Source organism: Sceloporus occidentalis, unplaced genomic scaffold, assembly GCF_023333645.1.
Source record: "Sceloporus occidentalis isolate IW3139 unplaced genomic scaffold, rSceOcc1.0.p SCAF_9, whole genome shotgun sequence".
Lineage (NCBI taxonomy): Eukaryota > Metazoa > Chordata > Lepidosauria > Squamata > Phrynosomatidae > Sceloporus > Sceloporus occidentalis.
The window spans coordinates 2064865-2083888 of NW_028316989.1; the positions used below are offsets into that span (position 1 = coordinate 2064865).

At 45.7% G+C, this 19024-nt stretch overlaps 1 protein-coding gene across 1 annotated transcript in view; it reads left to right on the forward strand.

Annotated features, from left to right (window-relative positions):
• FER1L5 (fer-1 like family member 5) overlaps positions 1-18199 on the forward strand; it is a 35977-nt gene extending 17778 nt beyond the window's left edge. Inside the window, exons 29-53 of the mRNA XM_089538183.1 lie at positions 124-297; positions 918-1062; positions 2119-2196; positions 2637-2818; positions 3587-3748; positions 4481-4579; positions 5105-5266; positions 6178-6343; positions 7194-7219; positions 7571-7627; positions 8188-8301; positions 8562-8684; positions 9174-9329; positions 9872-9963; positions 10600-10770; positions 11152-11300; positions 12272-12411; positions 12751-12839; positions 13003-13098; positions 13801-13942; positions 14199-14298; positions 14859-15067; positions 15986-16095; positions 16572-16719; positions 17309-18199. Of these exons, the coding sequence (XP_089394309.1) occupies positions 124-297; positions 918-1062; positions 2119-2196; positions 2637-2818; positions 3587-3748; positions 4481-4579; positions 5105-5266; positions 6178-6343; positions 7194-7219; positions 7571-7627; positions 8188-8301; positions 8562-8684; positions 9174-9329; positions 9872-9963; positions 10600-10770; positions 11152-11300; positions 12272-12411; positions 12751-12839; positions 13003-13098; positions 13801-13942; positions 14199-14298; positions 14859-15067; positions 15986-16095; positions 16572-16719; positions 17309-18199 (3981 nt within the window). The remainder of the gene's footprint in view (positions 1-123; positions 298-917; positions 1063-2118; positions 2197-2636; positions 2819-3586; positions 3749-4480; positions 4580-5104; positions 5267-6177; positions 6344-7193; positions 7220-7570; positions 7628-8187; positions 8302-8561; positions 8685-9173; positions 9330-9871; positions 9964-10599; positions 10771-11151; positions 11301-12271; positions 12412-12750; positions 12840-13002; positions 13099-13800; positions 13943-14198; positions 14299-14858; positions 15068-15985; positions 16096-16571; positions 16720-17308) is intronic.
• Positions 18200-19024: the final 825 nt, after the last annotated feature.

Consider the following 19024-nt stretch of genomic DNA (forward strand, 5'->3'; position numbering starts at 1 on the left):
ACATTCAAACCACTACACCATGCTGGCATAGAAATAAAATAAAGGCATTGGGAAAGGCTTCATGGCCTGACCCCTGAGGTTTCCTTGGATCGTTTCAGCCTCTCCTTCTTCCATTTCTTGCAGCACTCAGATGCCAAGTCGAAACAAGAAACGTGGGAATATGCCCCTCTGACTGAATGGAGATTCCACCTTCAGCGGCAACCCGATGATGTGTTTCGCCGCCGGTGCTGGAGGAGGAAGCTTGCGCCCATTGCGCCCGGCCAAAAAGCAGCCATATTCCTCTTGGAGGGCTCTCTGGTAAGAAAAGCCAGCTGCCAGCAGGGTCCCTGGCATAGATGCTAATAGTTAAGAGGCAGGCAACCTTGGGCAAGTCACACTCTCTCAGCCTCAGAGGAAGGCGATGGCAAACCTCCTCTGAACATATCTGGCCAAGAAGACCCCACGAACACGGTCGCCCCAGAGTCTCTATAAGTCAAAAGTAACTTGAAGGCACACAACAAATGCAGACCTCAGCCTTTTGCATTGTAAACGGGGCCTTGGTTAATAGGCCCTCTGCTAGACAGAGCTGGAAATGTCATCCCACCCTATTTTTGAGGATCTCAGGGCGGCATGCAAACAAAAAAGCCAGTTAAGCCAATAAATAACAATTATTATAAAAGACTTTTAAAATGTATTCCTGCAGCACTCAGATGCCAAGTCAAAACCCGAAATGAGAATATGCCCCACTGATTGGCTGGAGATTCCACCTGCAAAGGCATCCCATTTAAAACCAGTTCAAAACCATTACAAATATAGAACAATCCCTGTATCTGCAATGCCAGTACCTGCAGTTTCACTTACCCACGTCTGAAAAAAACATAGGCTCTTTAAGCATTTTCTAAGTCTTCCAGCACAATTGTATAGCATTTCTTCTTCAGGGTGTGGATGTGGAAGCGGAGGGGAAAAAGAAGAAAGGGGAGGCCGAGAAGAAAGACGAGAAGAAGGAGGGCAAAGAAGTCGAGAAGCACCCCTCGCAGACCCTCTTGAAGATGAACACGCCTCTCCTTTTCTGCATTTTCAAAAGTGAGTCAAGCTAGATTGGGGTGAGCTTCCCAAAATGGCAACAGAAAGCGATCTTGGGTCCTCTCTTGTCACCATTTTGCAGAAGAAACTAGAGGTAGTTGAGAGTAGCATGTGATTCTTGTAGGAGTATGGTGAGGTATCTTTGCATGCCTTCACACATTTGAGGGGTTTTCTGCATAGTTTGGGGGTGCAACGATGGCCTCAACATCACCCCAAATGCTTTAAAGAACAGTGAAGAGTTTGGGAGCTTCAGGGCCCTCAAAAGTATGATCCAGGGATTGCATACGGAGGATCTAATGGTACTGTTTCCGTGTTGTTGCAGTTTTAGTGTAATTTTAAAACAGGTGTTTTAATTTCTAAGAGCCAGTGTTGACAGGAGTTCATATTGTATGGTTCTCTCTTTCAACTACTGGCTGCCCTCTGTATTTACTGTTTCAATCAACTTGGCACCATCTAGTGTCCAGTCTTGCATTGGCAAGCTTTAAAAAACCCGTTTCACTTTGCAACCAATTTCACTTTCTGACAGTCCTCTGGTTCTTAACCCATCAGATAATAATGTGTGTATTTTTAATTTGGAATTATTCATGAGTAGTGGCCAAGGATAGATAAAAATTGCTTAGGGACAGACAGAGGTGTAGAATATAAAATCTGGGTAACAAATTGTGATTGGGCTACAGACCAGATTTAGGCTTTCAACACCTAAATTCACTGTTAGAAAGAGTGTTAATCTGGGGGTAGACTGAGACGGGAAGAGTATTCTCTTCCGACACTGCAATCACAGCACAGAAATAATCCAGGTTGATACTGTTTTAAATGCCAAGGTTCCATGCTGGGAATTGTAATTTGGTGAAGCGCCAGAGCTCTTTGACAGAAAAGGGACAATATCTCAAAAAACGGCAAATGGCCGTATTCCATAGCACATGGCCATGGCAGTTAAAGTGGTGTCAACTTGGATTATTCTTATAGTGTGGATGCAGCCTGAATGGTTCGTTTCCGAGAAGCTACTTTTGCAAACCGTAAGGAAAATAGAATTCATCTACACTCTTCTTCCTGCAGGTCCTGTCTATTTCCAGCTGCGTTGCTACATCTACCAGGCAAGGGATCTTGTGGGCGCTTACGCAAGCGGCTCCGCAGGTGCGTGGCATTAAAAAACGGACTCTCCTACTCTATACAACTGAATTCCTTTCTGCTTTCACCTCCATGTCAGTGTTCATTCGGTCCAGTGCGTTCGAAAGACACACATCCAGAAGGGGAGAGAGTCTATGGAAGTATCGAGAGTTTCCAATTGATTGATTGGTTGGTTGACTGGTTTTGATTTTGCCTATATATTTGCAAGTTTGCATCCCAACCCTTTCTTGAACTATCCCGGGTTTTCCTTGTGTCCAAACTCATCCCATCGATCACATCTGATATCTAGGACTTTATCATATGTCATGCAACAGTTCCAGTCTTGGGCCATCACATGAAGTCAGTGTCTCCTCTTTTCCTCCTCTCCTTTCTTTTAAAGCATAAAGATAACCTCTGAGTCCATCGTACCGAACTGCCCATCCTCTGCCATTTTGTTTCTTCGCCAGATCCTGTGGCCCACGTTTCCTTCCTTCACACAAGCCAATGCACCAAGATTGTACCCGGCACGCTGCACCCGCTGTGGGACCAGAGTCTCCTCTTTGAGAACATCATGATCTATGGAGACCCCCGGGCAACCGAGGAGGACCCTCCGGTTGTGGCCGTGGAGATCGTAGACATCGATCCTACGGTACGTAGCTGGTTCTTTTGGCTTTCGGACTGATAGACAACAGACAAAAAGACTCACTATCACAAACTGAGGTCTCTTTCACACCACCCAGTTGTGTGTGTTGTGCGCCTTGGAGTTGTTTCCGACTTATGGAGACCCAAAGGCAAACCTATCCTGGGGTTTTCTTGGCCAGATTTGCTCAGAGGAGGTTTGCCATTGCCTTCAATTGAAGCTGAGAGAGTGTGACTTGCTCAAAGTCACCCAGTGGGTTTTATGGCTGAGCAAGGATTCGAAACCTGACCTCCTGAGCTGTAGTCCAATGCTCAGACCTCTACACCACACTATAGTATTTTAATGCCACTTGTGTGCTGTGTAGTCTTGGGATTCATTGTTTTGTGAAGTACAGTGGGACCTTGTTATCTGATGGGGTTTGGTTCCTGGACTTCCCCTGGATAACAAAATCCGTGGATGCTCAAGTCCCATTAAATATAATGGCACTGCAAAATGGTGCCCCTTATATCAAATAGCAAAAATCAAGGTTTGCTTTTGGGGATTTATACTTTTTTGCAGTATTTTTAAGCCGTGGATACTGGAATCCATGAATGGAAAAATCTGTGGATAAGGAGGGCCAATTGTATTTAGACTTCTCTGCCAGAGAAGAAAAGAAAAGAAATACCAGAAAGAACAGGAAGAAAATCTGGGACTTTTTGTTCTTTTTGTTAATCAATCTGGATTAATAAATCCCGCTCACATATCTGGACAATCCAGGCCTTGGGTTTCTGTTTTTAGGGCCGTTCTGACTATGTCATGGGGAGGGCTTTGAGCATCCCAGTCGTCTACCTGGACCTCAATTCACGAAGGATCCCTCGTCTCCATAGCCATATCATCCTGAAAGAAGAAATGGAGGCTGGATATCTCCTGGCGGCTTTTGAGCTTCTATTAGACAAGAAGGTAAAAGAAGTGTAACATACAGGTTGAGTCTCCCTTATCTGAAATGCTTGGGACCAGGACTGCATCTGCACTGCAGAAAAAAACAGTTTGACACCGCTTTAACTGCTATGGCTCTCTGCTATAGCATTCTCAGATTTGTAGTTCTGTGAGTTATTTAGCCTTCTCTCTCAGACACAACAAACTACAAATCCCAGGATCCCATAGGATGGAGCCACCCATGAAAACAGTTTGAGTTTTGGGGGTATTTCAAATTTTTGATTCCAGATAAAGGAGATTCAACCTGAATATTGCACTCAGGTTAATTTGCAAACCTCCTGTATAGCCTCTATTAACAACAACCATAAGAAAAAGAAACCGACTTTGCATCGGCTTCTTTAGGGAGCCAGGTATGCAAAAGCACCTTACGAGGATGGAAAGAATATTCACAATTATGTGTTTCCCAATTAATTTATTATTATTATTATTATTATTATTATTATTAGCCCACGTCTCCCTGCGGATCGAGGCGGGTAACAATAAAAATAATAAAATACACAATACAGTAAATGATAAAATTTCACAATTTAATTGCAATAAAGCTGGGTTTCCTAACACTCTGGAAACCCAGTTGGGAAGAATAACACATTGGTGAGAATTTTGTACAGTTTCCCCACCTTTTGAGTGTAATTCTTAAAGGATGAGAAACAAGGGGAGGCTCATTTCATCCAGGCTTCCTACGTTTCCTTTCTATAGGATGGCTCTTTGGGAAAACACCCTCCTCCTCCCTGGAAGGACGGGATGTACACCATCCCAAAAGGAATCCGTCCCATTTTGAGGCTGATGGCCATTGAGGTGAGCAAGGCTTTGTACGTTCCTTGTTATTACTGTTGTGTGCCTTCATGTCGTAGCTTTAGCCTGGAGAAGTGAAGGTTTAGAGGTGACATGATAGCCCTGTTTCAGTATTTGAAGGGAATTCATGTTGGGGATGGAGCAAGCTTGTTTTCTGCTGCTGCAGAGAATAGGATCCAGAACAATGGATGCAAGCTCCAGGAAAAGAGATTCCACCTAAACATTAGGAAGAACTTCCTGACAGTAAGAGCTGTTCAAGAGTGGAAGATGCTGCCTTGGAGTGTGATGGAGTTTCTTTCTTTGGAGGTTTTTAAACAGAGGTTGGATGGCTCTGTGTCAGGAGTGCTTTGACTGTGAGTTCCTGCATGGCAGACTGGAGTTGGACTTGGATGTCCCTTGGGAAGATCATAGAGATCTTCCAACTCTATGATCTTCTAATTTCTGCCAAAGGAAAGTGTACATTTCAGGTCACTGTCCCTCTGTCCCTTGACCTAGCTTGTCCTAATATTGGCCCTGACCTTTTGACAGATCCTGGCCTGGGGCCTGCGGGACATGAAGAACTACAACTTGCTGGTCATCAACAACCCAAGTCTCATCATAGAATGTGGAGGGGAAAGCATTCACACCCCAATCATCAAGAACTTCCAGGAGAACCCCAATTTTCCCATTAACATTTATCTCATGAAAGTGGTGAGTGACCATTTTAGTCCTTAGCACAGACTTAGGGGCCAGATGTTCACGGAGGCAGTGCATCTTAAGACTTGAGCTGCAATGGGTGGCCCTGCAATTTGGGCAGATGGGGCATTGCCCCCGTAACTGCATTTGTTTTTAATGCAATAAGGCTCTATAGTCTACCATGGCTAATGTAATTGTTTATGTAATTGTTTTTGCATTTTTGCAAACCGCCTTGATCCTTTGGAAAGATGGTATATAAATAAAATGTATTATTATTATTATTATTATTATTATTATTATTACCAACTTCTTTATTTCTCTCAAGTTAGTCTCAAAGGTGCTAAGATATCCCTTTACATAACTACAACTTGCAAAGACAAGGCATGGATGCAATATATGCAACTCTGCTTCCACTGCTATCCACAGAATAAGAGCCTTATTGCATTAAAAACAAACCCAGCAGGCAAAAGGAGAGAAGCACATTTATCCTTTTGTCTCCGCATGATACCAAAGCACTTTGGTTCTCTTCCAGCCATAAAAGCATGGGAGAGGGTTGTACAAGCATCCCTTTTGCCATGCTGGAAAAAAACTGTTTTGCAAAAGGGACGTTTTTACCACTCTGCCCCATTCTTTTACAACTGGAAGAGAATGAAAGTGCTTTGACATGATGTGGAGCCATCAATACTTGTTTAGGTAAGACCCTTTAAGACCAGTGCTCCTTATAAGAAGTGGTGTTCTGGTTACTAGCTGCACAAAAACCTAGAGGTGTTCATCTTGTCCCTTGTTCAGTAACATTTCCAAATAGAATGCCAGTATTTAAGGACCACTGCACTGGGCAGCACCCAGAAATTCAAGAAAAGAGCATAGATGCATTGCTTTCTCTCTTCTGGAATGAAGCTCATCGAATCCCTCTCTATCTCCTTTAGTACCTGCCTGTAGATGAAGACTACGCACCTCCCATTGAGCTGACGGTGATCGATCACAGAGAGTTTGGATACAAGCCAGTTGTGGGGCGTGCAAGTGTGAGGTATCTGCACCAGTACTACTGCGACCCTTGGGAAGAAAAGAAGGCCCATAAACTACCTGAAAGAGGTATGGATCACCTTATCAATAGCTTGCAAGGGGACTCTTGTTAGGGTTGAACTACTTACCTTGATGGAGGAAGGACCTGGGAACTGAAGATTGGAATCAACCCTTGTCAATGTTTTCAGCCTCATTGAGGACGGGGGTCTCAACACAGCAAGGCAGGCCATTAAGATAATGTGCAACTGTCATTACATTTTTCATATTTGGGGACTTTCCTCTCCTAATATATTAGTTTGCACAAAGTCAACATTTTGCACACACACAAAAACCCCACTGGAATCGGTTACTCTTGGTATCTGCTAGAATTCGATTCCAGGACCCCTGTGGATACCAAAATCTCTGGATACTCAAGTCCCATTGAATACAATGGCATGGTAAAATGTTGCCCCTTATATAAAATGGCCAAATCAAAGTTTGCTATTGAAATTTATAGTATTGTAGAATATTTTCAGTCACCACGGACGATTGGGGATTTGAGCCCTGATCTCTAGAAATTGCTCTCCAACATGCAGACATATGCAGTTTTGCCAGTTCCTTCCTCTGAAATATAGCCTACTGCACACGGTATTCATCTCCAATCCAAGTCCTAACTGGATTGTGTTATATTATCTCGTACGTATATATGAGATATGATATTATATATTACATTATCTCACATGCGCAGCTGATGTTCGGAGAGCCCCATTGATGTTGTAGTACAGGGCTGGATAAGCTTGAAAAGTCCAGAAGACAATATATAAAAATATCTGTCCAAAGCAATATGTTGGATTTTGTTCCTGCTCTTTCCAAGCGTCGCACCTTTTGAGCTTTGCTATTAATTCCATGTTCTCTTGTGTGTTTTTCCTTCTACCAACAGCCATTTCCAAGGCGAAGAAAAAGAAGGTAAGTATGGCTGCACCTTGGAATCAGAGCCCCTTCTCTTGTCAATGTTTGGTTTTGGCTATCAGGAGACATAGCTGTGAGACATGGCTACAGTAGTCTCCCAACAACAGCAACAACAAATAAGTCCTACTGACACCATTATAAGTCCCCAAAGAATACTACTACTTAGGTCCCATCCTCTGGAGCATCCAACAGTCTCATGCTCTCTTCCACATCAAACTTCTTCAGATGTTTAAAGATACCTGCCACCTCTCAATCTTCTTTTCTCCAACTTTCCTAGTTGTCCTTCTCTGGACACATCCTAGCTTATTGATATCCATCTTAGTCCCATTATTTTGCTATTCCTTGTAGCAACTGAACAAGACCTTCTACAAGCCGTGGTCATGGATGAAGCTTAAAAAAGAGAAGGTAGGTCATGGTAGCTAAGATTTTGACACTCCTGTGTCCCTATGAATCAGAAAGCACCCAGTCTTTTTGCAAAGTAGTCAAGGTTTTAACCCTGATATTCCCTCGAAGCTCTTTGTTAAATAACACAATCTCTGCTGCTAACTCTAAGGAGTAACAAACCCATTGTGGCATGTATCTGAAGTTGTGCCAGATGGACATCTGCTGTGTGGAAAGGAGCCCAGATGTGAAAAGATTAATCTGAAGAAAGGGGTTGAAGTCCAAACAAAGTTGTATGGAGCCTCCTCTGGCCTTCTCTCCAAATAATTCAAGCACCTCCTCATCCATCCCTACATACAGTATGCTTTTGTGGAAACATGCTCCTCGATCTGTAACTAAGAGTGTCTGGTGGCCACCACACTTCTAGACGGTGTGATGACCTCTGGAAAAATCTGCATTTGCTTTGGGGTGTTTTGTTTTGTTTTTTTGCAAGATGGATGCCATTTGACTTTGAAGAGATGCCATTCGGATATGGAAGCGTTGGTGGACATGACCCCAATGCTTCCATGTTGTTTCTCTACTAGGATGTGGTGGATGAGGAAGAGGAGGAAGTCGACTGGTGGAGCAAGTACTATGTGACTATGGGTGACCTGGCAAAGAGTGGACATTACCTGGAGAGGGGCTTTGATACCGTGAAGGTGAGTGTATTAGGGATGGCAGACGGCCAGGGAGAATGGCGGGCATAATTGTCCATCTCCATCACAAATGTCTAATATCAAAGTCACTAAGGCAAGGCAGGACTATGTACTGGAGCAGCACTTCTCAACCTGTGGGTCGTGACCCCTTTAGGGGTCAGACAACCCTTTGGAAGCGACCTGAAGGCATGCAACAACAGCAACAGCAAAGAGAGATAAACAGCTACAGCTGTCTTTAAACATCTGCTGTTTGCTCCTTTCAGATCTATAACTGTGAACTGGAGGAAGTTCCAGACTTTCAAGGCTTCCAAGATTTCTGCCAGACCTTTAAGCTCTACCGAGGACGAGTGACGGTTGAGGACCCCGTAGTCGGAGGCGAATTCAAGGTGAGAGCCGACCTGGAGTGCCCTTGCTTTGTGTACAGGTTTAAAATCTGATCCTGGGACTGCATCAGCAGTCTAAACAATTTATAGAAATTCACATTTCCATCAATTATGTAATGTACCCGATGCATTATTTAATGAACTAGATGCACCTAGTGCATTAAATAATTTATGGCAAAAAATTATGGAAATGTTGATGGCAGCACAAGCGTAGTTCTGCTTCCACAATCTTGAACTTAATGTGGACATTCCCATGTCAGACAAAAATATGCATCTGCTTTCATAGGGGAACATACGCATGTGTAAGACTCCGACAGAATTCCAGCGAATGTGTATTTATTAAAATGTTATGTAGGATGGAGCCAAACAGCATTATTTGCATGCGTTTCCCAGCCAGGATGAAGTGACATTTTCTGGCTTTCATGCTGATCTTGTAGCTTTCTGAGAAACGCTACTCATGGGGCAGTTAAGTGTAACACTTGGTTTTTGCAGGGGCTTTTCCGAATCTATCCAATCCCAGAAGATCCCAACATCCCATCTCCTCCGCGCCAGTTCCAGGAGCTTCCCCAAAATGTCTGCCAGTCGTGTTTGGTCCGGGTCTACATTATCCGGGCCTTTAACCTCCAGCCAAAGGACAGAAATGGCCTGGTAATCCTGTCTACATTTCTTTTCCTTACCTTCTTTTTGCAGACCATACCTTCCTAATGGCATAAAGTTTAGGATTCAAAAATAGAAAGATGTCATGCTTTTAAAAGCAAAACAGAAGTCACTTTTCACCATAAATATACCTCCAGCAAAAGTTGACCAGAGTCACACTGGAGGATCTCCAGATGTCTATACACACCATATTTTTCATATGCAGTAACAGCTTGTCTACATTACTTACAAACCCTGAATTCACATTACACAGGCACAAAACCCCAAATTGGGTCCAGGCTGTTTGCAGAATGTCCAGACCCTATTTGGGGTTTCTGCCCCTTGCCTGCATTAAAAAGACTTACCTTTTGTTTTGGGTTTTCCAGAAAACCCAAAGCAAGATGTACCGATGATGACCTTCCCATCTGGTCCCTCTGATCATCCCTGCCAAGTTGCTCTGAAGTCAGAATGAGGTGCCCAGCACTGATAACACCTTGTACCCGCAGCCCATGGAGATTGCCTCCTAATGTCTTCCCTGGACTGTCTCCCTGCAGTGCGATCCCTACGTCTGGATCAAGATAGGGAAGAAGCGGGTAGGAGAAAGAGAGGAGTATATTCCCAACACCTTGGAGCCTGTCTTTGGGAGGTAGGTCTGGCTTATCCAACTCCAGAAACACCTGTCGAGTGGTCAGTGGTCAGTCGACATGTAGATAAATCCAGTAGATCCAGTGTCTCAACTCTAGCTGGCATTGGCCAGGGGTGTCATTAGGGGAGTGCAAGGGGTTCAGACTGCACTGGGTGACACTTGAAATTGGGGTGAACACAGCTGGCCAGGCCACTTCTGCCACCCATTGGCTGCGGTCGTTGGTGGAGATGGGGTGCTCTTGCCACCCAACACCCCTTCCAGGTCTGGCATGTCACCTTCCTTTCTCACATGCCCAACAGCCATGCCAGACCCAGGGTGGGTCACCAAGAAACAGCAGCATTGCAAACCCACCATGCCAGAGGCAGCCTGGCTGGTAGAGAGGAGTGGCTATGGCATGACAGCAGTGAAGTCGTTGGAACTGGCAATAGGATTTTGGGTCATAATACTCCATAAAAGTCTGCCCAGGTCCTGAGATCTTCAGAAGAGGCCCTTACAAATATGCTAAGCAGCATATGCATCATGTTATTAAAGACAGATACACACACCTGCCGACGACTTACCATCTCAGCAAGCAACCGATATGCAAAGAGAGGGGAAAGGAATTGTGCCTTCCTTGCTTTTCTCTCTTGCCCACAGAATGTATGAACTCTCCTGCTGCATCCCAGTAGAAAAGGACTTGAAGATCTCCTTCTACGACTTCGACATCTTTCCCCCAGATGACGACATCGGGGACACCACCATCGACTTGGAAAACCGGCTCCTCTCTCGCTATGGGGCAAACTGCGGACTTCCACAGACTTATTGCGTGTAAGTAGCAAGGATTGCTATTGCTGTTGTTTTCTGCTCCAGAAAAGAGAAGATGCCAGCCACAGATTCTGGTGAAACGTCTGGAATAAACTCTTCTAGAACATGGCCACATAGCCCGAAAAACCCACAAAAAACTATGTTCAGAGGAGGCTTGCCTTTGCCTTCCCCTGTGGCTGAGTGTGTGTGACTTGCTCAGGGTCACCCAGTGGGTTTCATGGCCGAGCTGGGAATTGACCCCTGGTCTCCAGAGTCTTAGACCACCATGCAAACCATGATGCCACACTAGTGTGTTTTTATATTGCAATGTATTTATAAGTTAATAAAACGCACCCTTATGTCTAATGCTGTTTGAGCTCATATGCTCCCTTTCCCTTCTTGCAGTGCTGGTCCCAGTGAATGGCGAGATCAGCTTCTCCCCACTGAGCTCTTGAACAATTATGCGCGAACCAAAAACTTACCTCTGCCAGCGATACATGAAGATGGAACCCAAGCCCTTTTCATGGGCAAGACCTACCACCTGTCTGACTTTGGTAAGCAGCTCAAAATGGACCTAAGGAATTGGGGCATGGATTCCATCTGTATCTTTAGGCATCTGCTTAGGACCTCAGCACAACAGAGAAACCACTGCCAGCCCCCTAAGTCTTTTGCTGCCCATTCATCTGCCCTTTCCAGACACTGACAAGGGTAAAAGTGTGGCCCCTTCTTATTGCATTGTGAATTCTCCTGTGATCTCCCCTCTTTCTTGTTGTTCTTGCATGCCTTCAAGTCATTTTTGACTCATGGTGACCCTAAGGTGACCCTATCCTGGGGTTTACTTGGCAAGATTTGTTCAGAGGGGGTTTGCCATGGCCATCCCGAGGCTGAGAGAGTGTGACTTGCCCAAGGCCACCCAGTGGGTTTATATGGCTGAGATGGGATTCGAACCCTGGTCTCCAGAGTTGTACTCAAGGCTCCAACTACTACACCCCACGGAGGGATAATTCAGGATCATCCCAGGCTCTGAGGTTTCTAGAGCAAAACCTGCCAACCTCTTCTCTGAAAATGCCAAAGCCACAGATGCTGGCGAAACGTCAGGAGTAAACTCTTCTAGAACATGGCCACAGAACCTGTTTGGAGATTAAGATAGAAAGTAATTGTGAAATGAGGGGGTTATTTCTTCTTAGTGGCTTCCCAACTTTCCATAATTTAATCTAGCCTGCTTGCTATTAGCCAGAACGTGAGTCATGGCACCACACCATTTGAAAGAGAAGGAGAAACCTACAGCAGCCAGAATACTTTGGGCTGCTCCTGGAGTATTTTGGTACCAGATTCCCCCAATTACCTTTGCATTCTGTAGCAACAATGGGTGGCATTTTGGTGGAATATTTTGGAATTCCAGACTCCACCTGTAGTTCTTAAAAATACAAACTCCATCCTGCAATCTGGCTCCATCTGCAAAATTCATACAGATTGCAGAATGTGCATTGGCTTGCTTCAAAATCTGCTGCTGGTCCATTTCCAGAGACCCAAGCCCCTTTGCATGACTACCTGGGAGCTGCCAAAGAACGCCTTGCCCTCCACCTTCTTCATACTTGTGGGCTGGTGCCTGAACACATCGAGACTCGCACTCTTTACAACACTGCCCATCCTGGGATTGACCAGGTAACCACCCAGCCCTTATTTCAGTTTTTCACTATCCCCTTTTTGACTTTATTGGTCTCCTCCTAATTTTTTCCCTTGCCAGTCCTATCATTAGGCACCTGTCTCAAGCAGTAGGTGCTGAGAGGGCACAAGACTGAGAGTTGAAGGGCAACATGGGTTCTAGGTGCCACGCAGCCTAAAACCTGGTGGGCTGCCATCTGGTGTGCTGGAGGACATTCATCCCATCACTAGCATTGCAAGCTCCAACTACTTCTCTAGTTAATTTCTAGGGGTGCATCTACAATGTAGAAATAATGCAGTCTGACACCACTTTAAATCCTGTGCCCCTTTCATACTCAGGGCAAAGTGCAGATGTGGGTTGACATCTTCCCGGAAGCCTTAGGTGAGCCAGGACCTCCTTTTGACATCACCCCAAGGCAGCCAAAGAGGTAGGTGAAGTGAACTCAGAGACAGCAAGCAAAAGTTCCTAACTGTTTTGACTACAATGACACCCAGAATTCCCACAAGCTAGCATGGGCAACTAGGAGTTGTGAACTCCCTGCCCTAAAACTCCTGCCAGTCTCCACAGTTGCCTGCCCTTCTGTTCTCTAGGTATGAACTGCGTGTCATCATTTGGAACACCAAAGACGTAGACCTGGAAGACACCAACATTTTTGGAGACAGGATGAGCGACATCTACGTCAAAGGGTACGCGGGAAACTACAAAGGCAATAAAGTATGTTGTTGCTGTTGCTGTGTGCCTTCAAGTCGTTTCTGACTTATGGCAACTCTAAGGTGAACCTATCACAGGGGTAACCCTTGGCCTCCAGAGCCATAATCCAACACTCAGACTACTACAGCACACTGGTTCTATAAACTATACATATATTCTATCATTGGGGCAAAGTGGGAGTATCTATCATTAGCCTTGCTGGCTGGAGATGCTACTCAACAACTTCTGAAGGGCAATACATTTTCCATTCCTGGTTTAGACAATATGCTCCAAGAGGAGATTGTCATGGTTTCACTTTAATATATTGGTGGATCAGGATCCCCTGTCCCTAAGTTACCAGCACACTGGGATAATGCAACATCCATAGGGAGCACTGGTGATGCAGCGGTTAAATGTCATTACTGCAGCCACAGGGTTGTGAGTTCGAACCCAGGCAGGGCTCCAAGGTTGACTCAGCCCTCCATTCTTTCATAGGTCGGTAAAATGAATACCCAGCTTGTTGGGGGCAATTGGCTTACAGATTGTAAGCTGCCTAGAGAATGCTGAGTTCACTATTAAAGCAGTATAGAAATGTAAATGCTATTGCTAAATGCTATAGCTGATGCACTCCGGAACCTGCAGTAAGACAAACACATTTCTCTGGCCAACCCCAACATCTCCTTGGTACTGGCTCCCAGGTGGCTGGATGGCTTGGAAGAGGACAAGCAGAAGACAGACGTCCATTACAGGTCCCTCTCGGGAGAAGGCAACTTCAACTGGCGCTTTATCTTTCCCATGGAATATCTGCCCATGGAGCAGGTCCTGGTCCTCACCAAGAAGGTGGGTGCAAATTGTCAGGACCAGCCTGGACACCCAAATTCATCTGGTTTTGGAAGCTAAGCAAAGTTGGGTCTAGTTAATAAAGACCCCCCAACTCTTCTAGTCCTCCCCTTCCAAACAGTTAAGCCTTTAACAATTCTATGACAAGAATTGACATATTCTTGACAATATTTCCGCAGCTATCGCATTGGATTGGATGTACCCATGGGTGGGCACTCTTATTTTAGCCGTCTCTCCCTTGCCCTTTCTTTTTCAGCAACACTTTTGGAGTCTGGATGAGACCATGCAGAAAGTGCCCCCCAAACTCATTATCCAGATCTGGGACAATGACAAATTTTCAGCGGATGATTTTCTAGGTAGGAAGAATCCTGAACTGAATGAAGGATGTTTTGGTCCCAAGGCACTGCAAGAACAACAGAGACCAATTTTTGGTCCCTTTCTCTGTTGTATATGTATGTTGTTGCTGTTGTTGTTATCACTATTATTTCTACTATTTTCTGCTTCTCCCCTAAAATTGGGACTCAAAGCAGCTCACGGCTTCAAAGCACACCATTCAATGCATGCAAAAAGTAAACATTAAAACAGAATTTAACTATTTACCATACTGAAACAAATTCACACCTCGAGTTAAATGTATAAAATTTAAAAAATAAAAAGCTCTTGAGAACAAATACTTTACCGAATTCCAGATCCCAAGATGGAACCAGGACACTTAAAGTGGTGTCAAGCCGCTTTAATTCTGCAGTGTGGATACATACAAAGGCTCTTCCTGGGATATAGTGCTCAAAAAATACAAGGGTGTTGGCCCGGAAGGTGTCAAAATTCATGCCAGGGTCACACCTTGGATGGCCCGTCTGAGGATGGTTGGAGAGGGAGAGCAAAATGTACATGTTATTGCCTTTCATTCCCTTTGCAGGCATACTGGAGCTGAACCTGAACAGCATGCCTCGCCCCGCCAGACGCCCCCGAGACTGCACCGTGAAAATGGTGCTAGAAGACAACACGGTCACCCCCACCTCTTTTTTCAGGCGCAAGAAACCAAAACATATCTCCATGTTCACACAGAAGAACACGAGGGGCTGGTGGCCCTGCATCGTCTTCGAGAAGGACAAGCCACGGGTGTCGGCAAGTTTCGGGTAGATTTGGGGATCTGGCATATGGGCTAGTACTTCTCAAATAGTGGGGCGCGCCCCCGGGGGGGGGGCACGAGGCTCCATAAGGATACAGAACATATAACAATTTTATAGACAAATGATACTATTTACAGTTGCGCGGGGGGCGCAAAATGTTTTCTACTTCCTGGGGGGGGCATGACAGAAAATAATTGAGAAGCACTGGGCTAATCCAACCTGGCTGGCAAGATGCTCTCTTTTTAAGATGGGACAGACTTTGGTGATGGAGTTGGGTTGGGAGCTATCTCATCCCACAGCCTGGCCATCCATGCTCAGCTTGGATTGTTTTTCTTTATTTCCCAAAGAGTTGGAAGGGACCTCAAGGGCCACCTAGTCCTATCCCATACCTTTGAAAGCCCTAAAGGACTTAGGACCTCAGTGTTGGAGAAAGCGCCTCTCGAAATATGCCTACCCATGAATTGAGGCTTGTTGGAGCGGCCCTTTTCTGTGTCCCACCGCAGTGGCATCACATAGTTAGGAAGTATAATGCAGCAGTGTGGGTTTTGTTCAGCTCCTCCTGGGTCTTTTGGCTTTGCAAAGTGTTCAGAGGAATTGTTCTACACAGTAATGCACAGTTTATCCTGTGCATAACCCATGTTTTTTCATGCGTTCCTTGCTGAAGGTGCACTGTTTCCTCTGCAGATCATGTGTTGTGTTGGGTTTTGCACAGCAAAACCATACATATTTCCATGCAGGATAATGCTCTGGAACACTTTGCAGCATATGAATACTGAGGGGATATGGCACAGAACTCTCCAGTCTCTCCCTCTCTCTCTCCAGCAGGAAGAAAACTACAGGAATTATTTGTCCTTGCATGTGAAGATGATATAGGCATTTACATCCTTGTGTCCTTCTGTTTTTGGTTTTCAAGGGTAAGGTGGAAATGACCCTTGAGTTGCTGAATGAGGAGGAGGCTGAAGAGCGACCAGCTGGACTAGGAAGAGAAGAGCCAAACATGAACCCAGTCCTGAAGCCACCAGAGTAAGAACTCAGCCTCCAGGTGCCTTCTGATACAGATGCTGGAGAGGGTGATCTCTTTACCAAAACACCATTTTGGTGCCCTCCAGATGGGCTCAACTACAACTCCCATCATCAACCAGCACAAGGGACAGTGGGTGTTTCAGTCCAACCCATCTAGAGGGCAGCAAATGGAGGGCTGCTTCCAAGGACTATTGGGTTCTACTGCTTTTGAGGCCACCTTCCAGACCCAAATCCAATTCCAGGACCAAGGAGGGGCCTGGGGAAGATGTCCTCTGGTAGGTTTATATATGTGAGGCAACATTCATCCATCTCCATCCATTCCCAGATGGTACTGGGGTTCAATGGTTCAACCTGAAGGTGGCTCATATATGTGGAGAACCACCAAAAAACAGAATAGAAGAAGGTGGAAACATGCGTTTGGACTTACTGTGCCATCTGACCAGTTTGCCTTGTCCCTCTCCTTTTCCCTTGACCAGGAGGCCAGAGACCTCTTTCCTTTGGTTCACTGCCCCTTTGAAGAGTCTCCACTTCCTCATCTGGCAGAAGAGCAAGTGGAAGATCTTAAGTTTCTTTTGCTGCGTCTTTGTATTCTTGCTTTTCGCAGCCTTCATCTATTCAGCTCCTGTAAGTCTACTGGGGAAAGGAAGGGAATTCCAAGCCACAAAGGTGACTGGGGGTCTTTCATGCAACATCAGTTATAATGCTATGATTCTGCTTCAGCCACAATGGAGTTACCTAGCATGGAATCCTGGAATTTGTAGTTTAGAGAGAGCTATTGAGGGTTCCCAGCCAAAGCACTTCAGAGCTTCCCTGACCATAAACCCTAGGCTTCCATAGGAGGCAGCCGTGGCAGTGAAAGCCTAGGATAATGAGCAGATATGTGAGGAGAAACCATGAGTAGCAAGTTACCAGGATAGTTCTGGTGGGAAGCTGAAACTTGGCATGAAGGACATCCTGGGAAGACAGATGTTTTTGTATGCTGATGAATGGGATGCAAGCGCTGTGGAAGGTGAATTGGTTGAACTTTAATTATACTAGATAACTGGGGGAAAATTTACGTACTGACAACCACTATGTGCTGTGATTTTTCTCCGCTTACTGAATAAAGCTTTTCTGAATCTACAGAAGGCTTGTATTCCCGAAGCAGGGTAAGCCTGTACATTGCAGTGACCACCAGCTTGTCCTAGGTCTCACTCTTCCTTTTGTTTCTCAGGGATATTTGGCAATGAAGTTGATTAGTCCCATGAAAAGCTCGGGTGCCGTGACAGTACAACTGCCACCCAACAATCTGCCACTGCAAGCCATCCCCCAAATGCCACCACCAGCTGCCCCCCAAATGCCACCACCTCCCATCCCGACAACAACAACACCAGCAACAACGCCCAAGGCAACACCACCAGCTACCTCACGAACGGCACCAAAGCCAAAACTGCCACCTCCACCACCGCCACCTCCGCCGCCGCCGCCACCACCGCCACCTCTTCACAAGAAGCGGCTGAAGGTCCACAGGAAGCAGCCGAAAGTCCACAGGAAGCAGCCAATAGTCTACAAGAAGCAGCCAAACATCCATAAGAAGCATCCAGGAGGTCACAGAACGCATCCAGGAGCCCACAGGAAACCACCGCCAACTCCCAAGAAGTCACCACCAGCTCCCAAGAAACCTTCTCCAGCTCCCAAGGAGTCACCACCACCAGCTCCACTTAAACCTCCTCCAGCTCCCAGGAAACCTCCACCAGTTCCCAAGAAGTCATCACCACCACCGGCTCCCAGGAAACCTCTACCAGCTCCCAGGAAACCTCCTTCACCTCCCAGGAAACCTCCTCCAGCTCCAAATAAACCTCCTCCAGCTCCCAGGAAATCTCCTCCAGCTCCCAGGAAACCTCCTCCAGCTCCCAGGAAACCTCCAGCTCCAAATAAACCTCCTCCAGCTCCCAGGAAATCTCCTCCAGCTCCTAGGAAACCTCCACCAGCTCCCAGGAAACCTCCTCCAGCTCCAAATAAACCTCCTCCAGCTCCCAGGAATCCTCCAACAGCTCCCAGGAAACCTCCTCCAGCTCCCAAGAGGAACCGTCCTACACCCAAGAAAAGCCGTCAACCCTCCTAACTAGCTGTAGCAAAAGCCAGCAAATTCTCCAAATGCCATTGACCTGACCTGCCTTGCCCCAATGGCAGTGGTGCCTCTCGTCTCCCATTTTGCTTCCCAAAAGCCTGCAGAAAGGGGACCCAGGTTTTAAATGGCATGTCTGTTCCATATAAGCCTCCCGATCCCCTTGCTTTCTCACCATGATGGAAGCCCTAAGATTTCTATCACAAGTTTATAGAGTCGAAGCTAGACAAGTCTAGGAGGAGCAGAGTGGAAACTGCGGGATAGAAAGTGGAACTGCGGAAATAGGTAATTTTCCCGGTTCCCACTTGCTTAAAATAAAATGTAAGCCTGAAGATGTTGCAAGTCTTGCTTGTTCTACAAGGGCTGCTAAGATTGCCATGCAATCCTATGTATGTTTTAAACTGATGACTAGGAGATGAGTCCCATGTTCCAGTGATTAATATGTTTTCCCTCCCACATCAGGAGTTCCTCAGAGACACATGCCTCAGCAATCTGACTTCCAAATTAAGCCACTGTTTACTTTCTAATGTTCAATCGCAAGACAAAGGAGGCCAAATGCAAGATGAGTTGAGACAATCCCATGTCAAGGTCTGCCATACCTTTCACCATTTTGGGGAGCCCTTTTGCAAAAGGAAGGAAGGAAGATAAATGTACAGTGGGGTTTGGTTCCTGGATCCCCCGTTCCAATCCATGGATGTTCAAGTCCCATTAAATACAATGGATAGTCAAAGGACATCCCATAGAATATGGCAAAATCATGGTTTGCTTTTCAGAATTTATGTATTTCTGAAATATTTTCAAGCTGTGGATGCTTGAATCAGT